This window comes from Scardinius erythrophthalmus, assembly GCF_964197995.2.
Source record: "Scardinius erythrophthalmus genome assembly, chromosome: 4".
In the NCBI taxonomy this organism is placed as follows: domain Eukaryota; kingdom Metazoa; phylum Chordata; class Actinopteri; order Cypriniformes; family Leuciscidae; genus Scardinius; species Scardinius erythrophthalmus.
Window position 1 is genome coordinate 58,239,275 of NC_138224.1, and position 18,352 is coordinate 58,257,626.

Genomic DNA, 18,352 nt, shown 5'->3' on the forward strand with positions numbered 1-18,352 from the left:
TCTATTTGATATACTTTGTGTAAATGGCATCTATCTATCGCTAATTTTCATCTCGCTGCTCGCTGGCATCTACATTTGACAACAAACGCCCCTTTGAATACCCTCTTGACATCTAGCGCTAAACTGTTATCACGCTATAGGCTAACTGAGGTACTAGGCAATGGCAATGACTGACTGAAACAAGAATATCACTCTTTACTTCTCTTTGTGATAATATTACTATATTCTTTGTTGTATTTCCAGATGCCTGTGGTGAAGGTGGAAGAGTGCAGTATCTACAAGTACACTAATAATAAAAGTGAAGTTGAAGTAGTTCATTTGGTTCACTTCTGCCATGTTTTGAATGTGATGCATAGCCTACAACCCCACAATTGTGTTTTTATTAGTATTTTCTTAATCAACAATTAAAAAATGACAAAAACATGTACTGTAGGCTGATTATTTATATAGAGTACGTATGTTATTAAAGTAAATTAAATTGCTGTTAGTTGAACGTTAGAAATGGTATAAAATATATACTATAATAGTTTCCTGGCTAACCAAAAACAAACCATAAAAAATAACGTTCTGGGAACCGAAAATTGTTAGCTGGGATACGTTTAGTAAGTGTATTTATAGTGTATAACCTTTACAAATGTACGTGCTTATATTTAGTGCATTCAGGTGTACTTTTCGCTAACCCTCAGAGTGAAGCGGAAGTAGAGCCGTGGCGAGGTGAAAGGTAATACTTCCGGAAAACACTCGAGCAGGGGCTAGGGCTAGGCTAGCGGAAGAAGCTAACCGTGTTTGTGTGGCCGTGGGTCTGTTATTGCAGAAGTAAACCCGATCGGTCGCTCGCAGGGCTCACGGGTATGATCACTGAAGGAGAACGGCTGTGAACCGGGCAGGAATGCGCGCGGAGACGCGGTGAAGGGACCCGGAAGCGGCGGAGGCTTTTGTTCGACCCGAGGATAATAAACACTTCAGCTCCAGCATCGAGCTAACGAGTCCCGGGGCTTGTGTTCTTGTGCTCCCGCAGCATCTGGAGGAAAGCCTTCACAGAGATGAGGAGCTGACGGGGACAGACGCCTGAAGATCGCCTCGTCGATGTAAACACGGTCTGATGATGCGCGTGGCGTAGCGGTGTGTGTGTGTGTGTGTGTGTGTGTGTGTGTGTCCGATGATGTCTCAGCTCGGTGAGTTCGTGGCTCCTCCGGAGTGTCCGGTGTTCGAGCCCAGCTGGCAGGACTTCAGCGACCCGTTCGGGTTCATCCACAAGATCCGAGACATCGCCGAGAACACGGGCATCTGCAAGATCAGACCCCCGACGGTAACCATAACCACACAATAATAACAATATACACACTAATAACACATCAGATCAGACACACAATACTGTATCATCGCCGAGAACACGGGCATCTGCAAGATCAGACCCCCGACGGTAACCATAACCACACAATAATAACACAATACACACTAATAACACTTCAGATCAGACACACAATACTGTATCATCAATGAGAACACGAGCATCTGCAAGATCAGACCCCCGACGGTAACCATAACCACACAATAATAGCACAATACACACTAATAACACTTCAGATCAGACACACAATACTGTATCATCAATGAGAACACGAGCATCTGCAAGATCAGACCCCCGACGGTAACCATAACCACACAATAATAGCACAATACACAATAATAACACATCAGATCAGACACACAATACTGTATCATCACTGAGAACACGAGCATCTGCAAGATCAGACCCCCGACGGTAACCATAACCACACAATAATAACACAATACACACTAATAACACTTCAGATCAGACACACAATACTGTATCATCAATGAGAACACGAGCATCTGCAAGATCAGACCCCCGACGGTAACCATAACCACACAATAATAACACAATACACACTAATAACACTTCAGATCAGACACACAATACTGTATCATCAATGAGAACACGAGCATCTGCAAGATCAGACCCCCGACGGTAACCATAACCACACAATAATAACACAATACACACTAATAACACTTCAGATCAGACACACAATACTGTATCATCAATGAGAACACGAGCATCTGCAAGATCAGACCCCCGACGGTAATACAATAATAACACATTAATAACACATCAGATCAAACACACAATACCGTATCATCATCACAGAGAACATGGGCATTGTAGAGGGTTGAGATTCAATACTGTAAACATAAACACTATAATAACAGATTAGAAACTCAATACTGTAAACATAAACACTAATAATAACAGATCAGAAACTCATTACTGTAAACATAAACACTGTAATAACAGATCAGAAACTCAATACTGTAAACATAAACACTATAATAACAGATCAGAAACTCAATACTGTAAACATAAACACTATAATAACAGATTAGAAACTCAATACTGTAAACATAAACACTAATAATAACAGATCAGAAACTCAATACTGTAAACATAAACACTATAATAACAGATCAGAAACTCAATACTGTAAACATAAACACTATAATAACAGATCAGAAACTCATTACTGTAAACATAAACACTATAATAACAGATCAGAAACTCAATACTGTAAACATAAACTCTATAATAACAGATCAGAAACTCAATACTGTAAACATAAACACTATAATAACAGATCAGAAACTCAATACTGTAAACATAAACACTATAATAACAGATCAGAAACTCAATACTGTAAACATAAACACTATAATAACAGATCAGAATCTCAATACTGTAAACATAAACACTATAATAACAGATCAGAAACTCAATACTGTAAACATAAACACTATAAAAACATCAGAAACTCAATACTGTAAACATAAACACTATAATAACAGATCAGAAACTCATTACTGTAAACATAAACACTATAATAACAGATCATATTCAATACTGTAAACATAAACATTAATAACAGATCAGAAACTCAATACTGTAAACATAAACACTATAATAACAGATCATAAACTCAATACTGTAAACATAAACACTATAATAACAGATCAGAAACTCAATACTGTAAACATAAACACTATAATAACAGATCAGAAACTCAATACTGTAAACATAAACACTGTAATAACAGATCAGAAACTCAATACTGTAAACATAAACACTATAATAACAGATCATATTCAATACTGTAAACATAAACACTAATAACAGATCATATTCAATACTGTAAACATAAACACTAATAACAGATCAGAAACTCAATACTGTAAACATAAACACTATAATAACAGATCATATTCAATACTGTAAACAAACACTAATAACAGATCAGAAACTCAATACTGTAAACATAAACACTGTAATAACAGATCAGAAACTCAATACTGTAAACATAAAAACTGTAATAACAGATCAGAAACTCAATACTGTAAACATAAACACTATAATAACAGATCAGAAACTCAATACTGTAAACATAAACACTAATAACAGATCAGCAACTCAATACTGTAAACATAAACACTATAATAACAGATCAGAAACTCAATACTGTAAACATAAACACTATAATAACAGATCAGAAACTCAATACTGTTAACATAAACACTATAATAACAGATCAGAAACTCAATACTGTAAACAAACACTAATAATAACAGATCAGAAACTCAATACTGTAAACATAAACACTATAATAACAGATCAGAAACTCAATACTGTAAACAAACACTAATAATAACAGATCAGAAACTCATTACTGTAAACATAAACACTATAATAACAGATCATATTCAATACTGTAAACATAAACATTAATAACAGATCAGAAACTCAATACTGTAAACATAAACACTATAATAACAGATCATAAACTCAATACTGTAAACATAAACACTATAATAACAGATCAGAAACTCAATACTGTAAACATAAACACTATAATAACAGATCAGAAACTCAATACTGTAAACATAAACACTGTAATAACAGATCAGAAACTCAATACTGTAAACATAAACACTATAATAACAGATCATATTCAATACTGTAAACATAAACACTAATAACAGATCATATTCAATACTGTAAACATAAACACTAATAACAGATCAGAAACTCAATACTGTAAACATAAACACTATAATAACAGATCATATTCAATACTGTAAACATAAACACTAATAACAGATCAGAAACTCAATACTGTAAACATAAACACTGTAATAACAGATCAGAAACTCAATACTGTAAACATAAAAACTGTAATAACAGATCAGAAACTCAATACTGTAAACATAAACACTATAATAACAGATCAGAAACTCAATACTGTAAACATAAACACTAATAACAGATCAGAAACTCAATACTGTAAACATAAACACTATAATAACAGATCAGAAACTCAATACTGTAAACATAAACACTATAATAACAGATCAGAAACTCAATACTGTTAACATAAACACTATAATAACAGATCAGAAACTCAATACTGTAAACAAACACTAATAATAACAGATCAGAAACTCAATACTGTAAACATAAACACTATAATAACAGATCAGAAACTCAATACTGTAAACAAACACTAATAATAACAGATCAGAAACTCAATACTGTAAACATAAACACTATAATAACAGATCAGAAACTCAATACTGTAAACATAAACACTGTAATAACAGATCAGAAACTCAATACTGTAAACATAAACACTGTAATAACAGATCAGAAACTCAATACTGTAAACAAACACTATAATAACAGATCAGAAACTCAATACTGTAAACATAAATACTGTAATAACAGATCAGAAACTCAATACTGTAAACATAAACACTGTAATAACAGATCAGAAACTCAATACTGTAAACAAACACTATAATAACAGATCAGAAACTCAATACTGTAAACATAAACACTGTAATAACAGATCAGAAACTCATTACTGTAAACATAAACACTATAATAACAGATCAGAAACTCAATACTGTAAACATAAACACTATAATAACAGATCAGAAACTCAATACTGTAAACATAAACACAAATAATAACAGATCAAAAACTCAATACTGTAAACATAAACACTATAATAACAGATCAGAAACTCAATACTGTAAACAAACACTAATAATAACAGATCAGAAACTCAATACTGTAAACATAAACACTGTAATAACAGATCAGAAACTCAATACTGTAAACATAAACACTGTAATAACAGATCAGAAACTCATTACTGTAAACATAAACACTATAATAACAGATCAGAAACTCAATACTGTAAACAAACACTAATAATAACAGATCAGAAACTCAATACTGTAAACATAAACACTATAATAACAGATCAGATGCTCAATACTGTAAACATAAACACTGTAATAACAGATCAGAAACTCAATACTGTAAACATAAACACTATAATAACAGATCAGAAACTCAATACTGTAAACATAAACACTATAATAACAGATCAGAAACTCAATACTGTAAACATAAACACAAATAATAACAGATCAGAAACTCAATACTGTAAACATAAACACTATAATAACAGATCAGAAACTCAATACTGTAAACATAAACACAAATAATAACAGATCAGAAACTCAATACTGTAAACATAAACACTATAATAACAGATCAGAAACTCAATACTGTAAACATAAACACTATAATAACAGATCAGAAACTCAATACTGTAAACATAAACACTATAATAACAGATCAGATGCTCAATACTGTAAACACTAATAATAACAGATCAGAAACTCAATACTGTAAACATAAACACTGTAATAACAGATCAGAAACTCATTACTGTAAACATAAACACTATAATAACAGATAAGAAACTCAATACTGTAAACAAACACTAATAATAACAGATCAGAAACTCAATACTGTAAACATAAACACTATAATAACAGATCAGATGCTCAATACTGTAAACATAAACACTGTAATAACAGATCAGAAACTCAATACTGTAAACATAAACACTGTAATAACAGATCAGAAACTCATTACTGTAAACATAAACACTATAATAACAGATCAGAAGCTCAATACTGTAAACATAAACACTATAATAACAGATCAGAAACTCAATACTGTAAACAAACACTAATAATAACAGATCAGAAACTCAATACTGTAAACATAAACACTATAATAACAGATCAGAAACTCAATACTGTAAACAAACACTAATAATAACAGATCAGAAACTCAATACTGTAAACATAAACACTATAATAACAGATCAGAAACTCAATACTGTAAACATAAACACTGTAATAACAGATCAGAAACTCAATACTGTAAACATAAACACTGTAATAACAGATCAGAAACTCAATACTGTAAACAAACACTATAATAACAGATCAGAAACTCAATACTGTAAACATAAATACTGTAATAACAGATCAGAAACTCAATACTGTAAACATAAACACTGTAATAACAGATCAGAAACTCAATACTGTAAACAAACACTATAATAACAGATCAGAAACTCAATACTGTAAACATAAACACTGTAATAACAGATCAGAAACTCATTACTGTAAACATAAACACTATAATAACAGATCAGAAACTCAATACTGTAAACATAAACACTATAATAACAGATCAGAAACTCAATACTGTAAACATAAACACAAATAATAACAGATCAAAAACTCAATACTGTAAACATAAACACTATAATAACAGATCAGAAACTCAATACTGTAAACAAACACTAATAATAACAGATCAGAAACTCAATACTGTAAACATAAACACTGTAATAACAGATCAGAAACTCAATACTGTAAACATAAACACTGTAATAACAGATCAGAAACTCATTACTGTAAACATAAACACTATAATAACAGATCAGAAACTCAATACTGTAAACAAACACTAATAATAACAGATCAGAAACTCAATACTGTAAACATAAACACTATAATAACAGATCAGATGCTCAATACTGTAAACATAAACACTGTAATAACAGATCAGAAACTCAATACTGTAAACATAAACACTATAATAACAGATCAGAAACTCAATACTGTAAACATAAACACTATAATAACAGATCAGAAACTCAATACTGTAAACATAAACACAAATAATAACAGATCAGAAACTCAATACTGTAAACATAAACACTATAATAACAGATCAGAAACTCAATACTGTAAACATAAACACAAATAATAACAGATCAGAAACTCAATACTGTAAACATAAACACTATAATAACAGATCAGAAACTCAATACTGTAAACATAAACACTATAATAACAGATCAGAAACTCAATACTGTAAACATAAACACTATAATAACAGATCAGATGCTCAATACTGTAAACACTAATAATAACAGATCAGAAACTCAATACTGTAAACATAAACACTGTAATAACAGATCAGAAACTCATTACTGTAAACATAAACACTATAATAACAGATAAGAAACTCAATACTGTAAACAAACACTAATAATAACAGATCAGAAACTCAATACTGTAAACATAAACACTATAATAACAGATCAGATGCTCAATACTGTAAACATAAACACTGTAATAACAGATCAGAAACTCAATACTGTAAACATAAACACTGTAATAACAGATCAGAAACTCATTACTGTAAACATAAACACTATAATAACAGATCAGAAGCTCAATACTGTAAACATAAACACTATAATAACAGATCAGAAACTCAATACTGTAAACATAAACACCATAATAACAGATCAGGTATTCAATACTGTAAACATAAACACTGTAATAACAGATCAGAAACTCAGTACTGTAAACATAAACACCATAATAACAGATCAGGTATTCAATACTGTAAACATAAACACTGTAATAACAGATCAGAAACTCAATACTATAAACATAAACACTATAATAACAGATCAGAAACTCAATACTGTAAACATAAACACTATAATAACAGATCAGAAACTCAATACTGTAAACTTAAACACTATAATAACAGATCAGGTATTCAATACTGTAAACATAAACACTCTAATAACAGATCAGGTATTCAATACTGTAAACATAAACACTGTAATAACAGATCAGAAACTCAATACTGTAAACATAAACACTGTAATAATAACAGATCAGAAACTCAATACTGTAAACATAAACACTAAAATAACATATCAGAAGCTCAATACTGTAAACATAAACACTATAATAACAGAACAGAAACTCAATACTGTAAACATAAACACTATAATAACAGATCAGAAACTCAATACTGTAAACATAAACACTATAATAACAGATCAGGTATTCAATACTGTAAACATAAACACTATAATAACATCAGAAATGCAATACTGTAAACATAAACAATGATACACTGAACAAAATTATAAACGCAACACTTTTGTTTTTGCCACCATTTTTCATGACCTGAACTCAAAGATCTAAGACTTTTTCTATGTACACAAAAGGCCTATTTCTCTCAAATATTGTTCACAAATCTGTCTAAATGTGTGTTAGTGAGCACTTCTCCTTTGCCGGGATAATCCATCCACCTCACAGGTGTGGCATATGAAGATGCTGATTAGACAGCATGATTATTGCACAGGTGTGCCTTAGGGCTGGCCACAAAATGTGCAGTTTTACCGTCTCAGGGAAGCTCATCTGCATGCTCGTCGTCCTCATCGGGGTCTCGACCTGACTGCAGTTCGTCGTCGTAACCGACTTGAGTGGGTAAATGCTCACATTCGATGGCGTCTGGCACTTTGGAGAGGTGTTCTCTTCACGGATGAATCCCGGTTTTCACTGTACAGGGCAGATGGCAGACCGTGAGGGTGAACGGTTTGCTGATGTCAACGTTGTGGATCGAGTGGCCCATGGTGGTGGTGGGGTTTTGGTACAATATTTGAGAGAAATGGGCCTTTTGTGTACATAGAAAAATCAAATACATTAAATCTGTTTATTAAGAATCAGTCTTTTAATTTATAGAGTGAAGGCTTTATTTTTTTCAGCTACTGTAGGCCTTAGCATTCAGAAAACACATTAAGCACTGTTTATTTTATTTGTCTCTTATAGTATTTGTCATATTGTTTGTAATTTTCTTTTTTGCTTATTTTTAATAACAAAGATAAAATTAAAATCATTATCTATATTGTAATTATAAAATTACATTAAATGAATATTGAATGACATATCTTGAAATAAGATTATTGGTCATCCCACCCTGTTCAGAATTGTGAAAGGTTAGCGAATGTTAGCATGATTGATGATAATGTCAATGTTGCAGACATCTCTCTCTAAGGACGTACATACTGGTATGTATTTATTATTATTTTATTTAATAAAGGGGAGGGAATGGTCAAAAGTTTTTTTTATTTTTATTTTATTAATTTATAAAACAATGAATTGTAAGTTTTGTTATATTTTTCTATTAGTTTTACGGTTTTAGATTTTTCCTGTGGTATCGATTCAGTATCGGTATCAAGGTATTTTAGTCTGGTATGGTATCGAAGTCATCATTTTGGTATCGTGACAGTAACAGTAATCTGACCACAACTCATCATACTGTGAATATAAACACTATCGGGACACCTTACGAAAACTAACCATGGTTTCATTATAGAGCAGTGGGTCTCAGAAACTCTTGATTCAGTGACAAACATCATCAATTCACAGCATCACTACCGTAGACATTAGTGTTTATATCGCAACTGTGCACTTTTATCCCAGAACTTCTGTGATGATCGAGATCCCGTAGATGTTTAAATCGAGGTCTCGATTCTTATAATGATGAATGGTGCCGCTCTGCTGTGTGTGTGATGCTGATGCTGGTTCTGGTGAGTGCGGTGACCGTGTGTGTGTTGTGTGTGTTTCAGGGCTGGCAGCCTCCCTTCGCCTGTGATGTGCGCAGCTTCCGCTTCACTCCACGCATCCAGCGGCTCAATGAGCTGGAGGTCAGTCTCATCATCTCACCGTGTGTGTGTGTGTGTGTGTGTGTGTGTGTGTGTGTGTGTGTGTTTCTCACCTGCTGTCCTGCCTTCAGGCCCTCACCAGAGTCAAGCTCAACTTCTTGGACCAGATCTCCAAGTTCTGGGAGCTTCAGGGCTGCAAGCTGCGCTTTCCTCACGTGGAGAGAAGAGTGCTGGACCTGTACCTGCTGAGCAAGGTGTGTGTGTGTGTGTGTGTGATTGCTTGATCTCTACCTGCTGAGCAAGGTAAACAAACTCTGTGTGTGAGTGTTACACTGAAGCCACGAGCCGCTAGAGCTTGTTTATATACACTGCTGTGTGTCTCTAGCTTGTGTCAGCAGAAGGAGGTTTCGAGGTGGTGTGTAAGGAGAAGCGCTGGTCCAGGATCAGCAGCCGGATGGGTTTTCCGGCCGGGAAAGGTGTGGGATCGTTGCTGCGCTCTCACTTCGAGCGGATCCTGTATCCTTATGAGGTCTTCCAGTCCGGAGCGTCTCTGACGGTGAGTGCGACTCCTCCACGAGACGAGTGTGTGCCTCGCTCCGCTGCTGACTGTGTGTGTGTTTGTGTGTGTGTAGGGCGTCGTCCACAGGCTTTACCCAGAAGCCTCTGACGCTGAGGATGAAGGGATAGGAGGAACAGAGGAAGAGGCCGTAGAGGAGGATGAAGAGAAGGAGAGACGGCCGGAGAGACGTTCCCCTCGACGGCTGAAGGACGAGGTGTGTGTGATGCTGTAGGAGTATCTGATCTGGTATACTCCTTCTCAAGCTTCTCAAATCACTTAAATGTGCTTAAATCCTGCCCCTTCAAGCTTCTCCAGTCACTGAGTGTGCTTAAAGGGATAGTTCACTTTTAAATTAAATGTTGGTATGTTTTAGCTTACCTCAAGGGCATCCTAGATGTAGGCGTCTTTTTTTCCGCAGTAGTTTCAATTTTGATATTTTTAGGTCAAACCGTTCTTGTCTGTCAATCATATAATGCAGGTCGATGGTCACTGTCTCAAAAAGCAAGCACAGAGAAGTCCAAATTAAACAATTCCCCATCGTCCAAATTAAACAATTCCCCATCGTAAGTACACATTGATGGCCTAAGACACGAAACGAGCGGTTTGTGTGAGAAAACGAACAGTATTTATATCGTTTTGAACTCTTATACACAGCCACGTCCAAGTGATCTGAGGGCGCGCTCGCATCCTGGTGTGTGACGTGTACGCAGACTGGTGCATAGATATATACACTAGATTTCGCCTTAAAGACATTCGTTCCAATGAACTGCCGTAGACAAGGCGACATGTGTGTGCTTAACTCCTGCCCCTTCTAAATTCTCCAGTCACTTGAGTGGTCTTAACTCCTGCCCCTTCTAAATTCTCCAGTCACTTGAGTGTGCTTAACTCCTGCCCCTTCTAAATTCTCCAGTCACTTGAGTGTGCTTAACTCCTGCCCCTTCTAAATTCTCCAGTCATTTGAGTGTGCTTAACTCCTGCCCCTTCTAAATTCTCCAGTCACTTGAATGTGCTTAACTCCTGCCCCTTCTAAATTCTCCAGTCACTTGAGTGGTCTTAACTCCTGCCCCTTCTAAATTCTCCAGTCATTTGAGTGTGCTTAACTCCTGCCCCTTCTAAATTCTCCAGTCACTTGAGTGTGCTTAACTCCTGCCCCTTCTAAATTCTCCAGTCACTTGAGTGTGCTTAACTCCTGCCCCTTCTAAATTTTCCAGTCACTTGAGTGTGCTTAAAGGAGAACTTGGTAGCTTTTTTAACTTAATAAAACTGTCTAGAAATCATTTGGATGGTTAAACAACCTGTTCTGGTGATATTGGTGACTTTCCCCGCTCCCCCCAGCGTTCCCAGGCGGAAAACCAACCTTGCAACTTGTTCACTACCGTCCCGGCAAGATAGAAATTGGAAGTCTCGTGAGAAGCGAAAGCGAGAACGAGAACGAGCGCGAAACACAGATTGCTTTACGGCAATTCGACATAAACACACACGCATGTATGATGTATTACCAGATTACCCACCTCGGTAGACATGGCTCCACGCGATACAGTTGGCTTGCTCCGATCAAAACAAACGCACATGAGCAGCGGTAGAGAAGGGGAGGAGGCCGCCGCAAGTGAGTTTTTTACGACTGTGTTGTGAAATATACGCCCCCCCACAGCTGTAGGGGGAGCTCGTGGGGAAAACATGCGACAACAAAAGGGAAAATCAGCGAAGAAGTGACTAGAGTTCGCTAGAGTTGCCGAGTTCGGCTTTAACTCCTGCTCCTTCTAAATTCTCCAGTCACTTGAGTGTGCTTAACTCCTGCCCCTTCTAAATTTTCCAGTCACTTGAGTGTGCTTAACTCCTGCCCCTTCTAAATTCTCCAGTCACTTGAATGTGCTTAACTCCTGCCCCTTCTAAATTCTCCAGTCACTTGAGTGTGCTTAACTCCTGCCCCTTCAAAATTCTCCAGTCACTTGAGTGTGCTTAACTCCTGCCCCTTCAAAATTCCCCAGTCACTTGAGTGGTCTTAACTCCTGCCCCTTCTAAATTCTCCAGTCACTTGAGTGTGCTTAACTCCTGCCCCTTCAAAATTCTCCAGTCACTTGAGTGTGCTTAACTCCTGCCCCTTCTAAATTCTCCAGTCACTTGAGTGTGCTTAACTCCTGCCCCTTCAAAATTCTCCAGTCACTTGAGTGTGCTTAACTCCTGCCCCTTCTAAATTCTCCAGTCACTTGAGTGTGCTTAACTCCTGCCCCTTCTAAATTCTCCAGTCACTTGAATGTGCTTAACTCCTGCCCCTTCTAAATTCTCCAGTCACTTGAGTGTGCTTAACTCCTGCCCCTTCTAAATTCTCCAGTAACTTGAGTGTGCTTAACTCCTGCCCCTTCTAAATTCTCCAGTCACTTGAATGTGCTTAACTCCTGCCCCTTCAAAATTCCCCAGTCACTTGAGTGGTCTTAACTCCTGCCCCTTCTAAATTCTCCAGTCACTTGAGTGTGCTAAACTCCTGCCCCTTCTAAATTCTCCAGTCACTTGAGTGGTCTTAACTCCTGCCCCTTCTAAATTCTCCAGTCACTTGAGTGTGCTAAACTCCTGCCCCTTCTAAATTCTCCAGTCACTTGAGTGTGCTTAACTCCTGCCCCTTCTAAATTTTCCAGTCACTTGAGTGTGCTTAACTCCTGCCCCTTCTAAATTCTCCAGTCACTTGAGTGTGCTTAACTCCTGCCCCTTCAAAATTCCCCAGTCACTTGAGTGGTCTTAACTCCTGCCCCTTCTAAATTCTCCAGTCACTTGAGTGTGCTTAACTCCTGCTCCTTCAAAATTCTCCAGTCACTTGAGTGTGCTTAACTCCTGCCCCTTCAAAATTCCCCAGTCACTTGAGTGGTCTTAACTCCTGCCCCTTCTAAATTCTCCAGTCACTTGAGTGTGCTTAACTCCTGCCCCTTCAAAATTCTCCAGTCACTTGAGTGTGCTTAACTCCTGCCCCTTCTAAATTCTCCAGTCACTTGAGTGTGCTTAACTCCTGCCCCTTCTAAATTCTCCAGTCACTTGAATGTGCTTAACTCCTGCCCCTTCTAAATTCTCCAGTCACTTGAGTGTGCTTAACTCCTGCCCCTTCAAAATTCTCCAGTCACTTGAGTGTGCTTAACTCTTGCCCCTTCTAAATTCTCCAGTCACTTGAGTGTGCTTAACTCCTGCCCCTTCTAAATTCTCCAGTCACTTGAATGTGCTTAACTCCTGCCCCTTCTAAATTCTCCAGTCACTTGAGTGTGCTTAACTCCTGCCCCTTCAAAATTCTCCAGTCACTTGAGTGTGCTTAACTCTTGCCCCTTCTAAATTCTCCAGTCACTTGAGTGTGCTTAACTCCTGCCCCTTCAAAATTCTCCAGTCACTTGAGTGTGCTTAACTCCTGCCCCTTCTAAATTCTCCAGTCACTTGAGTGTGCTTAACTCCTGCCCCTTCAAAATTCTCCAGTCACTTGAGTGTGCTTAACTCCTGCCCCTTCAAAATTCTCCAGTCACTTGAGTGTGCTTAACTCCTGCCCCTTCTAAATTCTCCAGTAACTTGAATGTGCTTAACTCCTGCTCCTTCTAAATTCTCCAGTCACTTGAGTGTGCTTAACTCCTGCCCCTTCTAAATTTTCCAGTCACTTGAGTGTGCTTAACTCCTGCCCCTTCTAAATTCTCCAGTCACTTGAATGTGCTTAACTCCTGCCCCTTCTAAATTCTCCAGTCACTTGAGTGTGCTTAACTCCTGCCCCTTCTAAATTCTCCAGTCACTTGAGTGTGCTAAACTCCTGCCCCTTCTAAATTCTCCAGTCACTTGAGTGTGCTTAACTCCTGCCCCTTCTAAATTCTCCAGTCACTTGAGTGTGCTTAACTCCTGCCCCTTCTAAATTCTCCAGTCACTTGAGTGTGCTTAACTCCTGCCCCTTCAAAATTCCCCAGTCACTTGAGTGGTCTTAACTCCTGCCCCTTCTAAATTCTCCAGTCACTTGAGTGTGCTTAACTCCTGCCCCTTCAAAATTCTCCAGTCACTTGAGTGTGCTTAACTCCTGCCCCTTCAAAATTCCCCAGTCACTTGAGTGGTCTTAACTCCTGCCCCTTCTAAATTCTCCAGTCACTTGAGTGTGCTTAACTCCTGCCCCTTCAAAATTATCCAGTCACTTGAGTGTGCTTAACTCCTGCCCCTTCTAAATTCTCCAGTCACTTGAGTGTGCTTAACTCCTGCCCCTTCTAAATTCTCCAGTCACTTGAATGTGCTTAACTCCTGCCCCTTCTAAATTCTCCAGTCACTTGAGTGTGCTTAACTCCTGCCCCTTCAAAATTCTCCAGTCACTTGAGTGTGCTTAACTCCTGCCCCTTCTAAATTCTCCAGTCACTTGAGTGTGCTTAACTCCTGCCCCTTCTAAATTCTCCAGTCACTTGAATGTGCTTAACTCCTGCCCCTTCTAAATTCTCCAGTCACTTGAGTGTGCTTAACTCCTGCCCCTTCTAAATTCTCCAGTAACTTGAGTGTGCTTAACTCCTGCCCCTTCTAAATTCTCCAGTCACTTGAATGTGCTTAACTCCTGCCCCTTCAAAATTCCCCAGTCACTTGAGTGGTCTTAACTCCTGCCCCTTCTAAATTCTCCAGTCACTTGAGTGTGCTTAACTCCTGCCCCTTCTAAATTCTCCAGTCACTTGAGTGTGCTTAACTCCTGCCCCTTCAAAATTCTCCAGTCACTTGAGTGTGCTTAACTCCTGCCCCTTCAAAATTCTCCAGTCACTTGAGTGTGCTTAACTCCTGCCCCTTCTAAATTCTCCAGTCACTTGAGTGTGCTTCACTCCTGCCCCTTCTAAATTCTCCAGTCACTTGAGTGTGCTTAACTCCTGCCCCTTCTAAATTCCCCAGTCACTTGAGTGTGATTAACTCCTGCCCCTTCTAAATTCTCCAGTCACTTGAATGTGCTTAACTCCTGCCCCTTCTAAATTCTCCAGTCACTTGAGTGTGCTTAACTCCTGCCCCTTCTAAATTCTCCAGTCACTTGAGTGTGCTTAACTCCTGCCCCTTCAAACTTCCCCAGTCACTTGAGTGTGCTTAACTCCTGCCCCTTCTAAATTCTCCAGTCATTTGAGTGTGCTTAACTCCTGCCCCTTCTAAATTCTCCAGTCACTTGAGTGTGCTTAACTCCTGCCCCTTCAAACTTCCCCAGTCACTTGAGTGTGCTTAACTCCTGCCCCTTCTAAATTCCCCAGTCACTTGAGTGTGCTTAACTCCTGCCCCTTCTAAATTCTCCAGTCACTTGAGTGTGATTAACTCCTGCCCCTTCTAAATTCTCCAGTCACTTGAATGTGCTTAACTCCTGCCCCTTCTAAATTCTCCAGTCACTTGAGTGTGCTTAACTCCTGCCCCTTCTAAATTCTCCAGTCACTTGAGTGTACTTAACTCCTGCCCCTTCAAACTTCCCCAGTCACTTGAGTGTGCTTAACTCCTGCCCCTTCTAAATTCTCCAGTCACTTGAGTGTGCTTAACTCCTGCCCCTTCTAAATTCTCCAGTCACTTGAATGTGCTTAACTCCTGCCCCTTCAAACTTCCCCAGTCATTTGAGTGTGCTTAACTTCTGCCCCTTCTAAATTCTCCAGTCACTTGAGTGTGCTTAACTCCTGCCCCTTCTAAATTCTCCAGTCACTTGAGTGTGCTTAACTCCTGCCCCTTCTAAATTCTCCAGTCACTTGAGTGTGCTTAACTCCTGCCCCTTCTAAATTCTCCAGTCACTTGAGTGTGCTTAACTCCTGCCCCTTCTAAATTCTCCAGTCACTTGAGTGTGCTTAACTCCTGCCCCTTCTAAATTCTCCAGTCACTTGAGTGTGCTTAACTCCTGCCCCTTCTAAATTCTCCAGTCACTTGAGTGTGCTTAACTCCTGCCCCTTCTGAATTCTCCAGTCACTTTTTGTGCTTCCATCAAAGACTTTCTTTGACCCATTAAAATGGGTTAACTCATGTGTCATACTGTGCTTGTGTGAATGCTGGTTTGACATCAGAGCTGACCTCTGACCCTTGTGTTGTTTCTCAGAGGGAAAACACAGAGCCTAAAGCCATACAGGTGTTCGGCGGGTGCCTGGACATCATGGCATCGGGTGAGACTTTCATCGGCTCGTTATCACAGAGAGACATCAGTGTTGGTCATCAAGCGTGTACAGACTGTGTGTGTGTGTGTGTGTGTGTGTGTGTGTGTGTGTGTGTGTGTGTGTGTGTGTGTGTGTGTGCGTGTGTGTCCAGATGACGATGGCTTCCTCAGGAAACAGAAGCACATGAAGGCTCAGGCATTCGCTTTTAAAATGCGTCCACGCAAGGAGGTGCTGGAGGTCAATTATGTGAGTATGAGTTATGATGCATTGGATATTGTTTTATTAGCTGTAATTGTGTTGCCTTGTTTCAGCAGCAGCAGCAGCAGCAGCGTTTAAGAGGAGTGAATATGCTACTGATATGACGTCTGACTCGTTTCCACAGATGGTTCTTTCAGACTATTTGTTTCAATGATCAATGATATTTATAGCATTTTATTCTCTCAAAACATGCTGATAAATCCATATGTGGGTGCTTTTTGCTGGTTGTCATGTTTATTTGGCTGAAGCATCTGCTGAATAGATGACTGTGAGTGTAATAATGGATCCTCTTGAAAGCAGCAGCAGCGCTATGGTCTCGCTGGTCAGAGCAGCTCTTCTGTGAAACATGCAGCTGCTCAGGCTTCTTCAGACTCCAGTGCTTGTGTGTGTGTGACGCTGAGCTCTCTTGTGTGTGTGTGTGTGTGTGCAGATCGACCTGTACATGTGCATGGCGTGTGGGCGGGGCGATGAGGAGGACCGCCTCCTGCTGTGTGACGGCTGTGACGACAGCTACCACACCTTCTGCCTGATCCCGCCGCTGCAGGACGTGCCCAAAGGAGACTGGCGCTGCCCCAAGTGTGTGGCGGAGGTACTGCACACACACACACACACACACACACACACACACAATGATGGTGATGTGCTGACACACTCAGGAGTGCAGTAAGGCTCGGGAGGCGTTCGGCTTCGAGCAGGCCGTGCGCGAGTACACACACACACACACACACACACACACACACACACACACCCTGTGATGATGATGATGATGATGATGATGATGATGATGATGATGATGATGTGCTCACACACACACACAGGAGTGCAGCAAGCCTAGGGAGGCGTTCGGCTTCGAGCAGGCCGTGCGCGAGTACACACACACACACACACACACACACACACACACACACACACACACACACACCCTGTGATGATGATGCTGATGATGATGATGTGCTCACACACACACAGGAGTGCAGCAAGCCTAGGGAGGCGTTCGGCTTCGAGCAGGCCGTGCGCGAGTACACACACACACACACACACACCCTGTGATGATGATGCTGATGATGATGATGTGCTCACACACACACAGGAGTGCAGCAAGCCTCGGGAGGCGTTCGGCTTCGAGCAGGCCGTGCGCGAGTACACACTCCAGAGCTTCGGCGAGATGGCCGACCACTTCAAGTCCGACTACTTCAACATGCCCGTTCACGTAAGAGTCGCACCTGCAGGCTTCCCAGGCTCCACAGCGGGCTCAGACTCAGTGTGTGTGTGTGTGTGTGTGTGTGTCAGATGGTGCCGACGGAGCTGGTGGAGAAGGAGTTCTGGCGTCTGGTCAGCAGCATCGAGGAGGACGTGATCGTGGAGTATGGCGCTGACATCAGCTCCAAGGACGTGGGCAGCGGATTCCCGGTGCGGGACGGCAAGAGGAAGCTCATCGGCGACGAGGACGTAAGACTCAATGTTCTCATCATCCTTTTACTTTATTACCGTTAAACATCACAGGTGTTTGTGATTGTGTTTATGTACAA

The 18,352-nt window shown here is 39.4% G+C and overlaps 1 protein-coding gene across 3 annotated transcripts in view; it reads left to right on the forward strand.

The window, feature by feature from the left end:
• The first annotated feature begins 694 nt into the window (after nt 1-694).
• kdm5a (lysine demethylase 5A) overlaps nt 695-18,352 on the forward strand; it is a 39,811-nt gene continuing 22,153 nt past the window's right edge. The window contains exons 1-10 of one of the 3 annotated variants that reach the window (XM_081364479.1): nt 695-1,309; nt 9,885-9,962; nt 10,052-10,174; nt 10,306-10,476; nt 10,553-10,693; nt 16,511-16,574; nt 16,717-16,811; nt 17,254-17,412; nt 17,914-18,033; nt 18,114-18,272. In XM_081364479.1, coding sequence (XP_081220605.1) covers nt 1,160-1,309; nt 9,885-9,962; nt 10,052-10,174; nt 10,306-10,476; nt 10,553-10,693; nt 16,511-16,574; nt 16,717-16,811; nt 17,254-17,412; nt 17,914-18,033; nt 18,114-18,272 — 1,260 coding nt within the window. In that variant the 5' untranslated portion in view covers nt 695-1,159. Of the gene's footprint in view, nt 1,310-9,884; nt 9,963-10,051; nt 10,175-10,305; nt 10,477-10,552; nt 10,694-16,510; nt 16,679-16,716; nt 16,812-17,253; nt 17,413-17,913; nt 18,034-18,113; nt 18,273-18,352 lie in introns of those variants that run through there. The other 2 variants (XM_081364480.1, XM_081364481.1) reach the window with 2 other exon arrangements.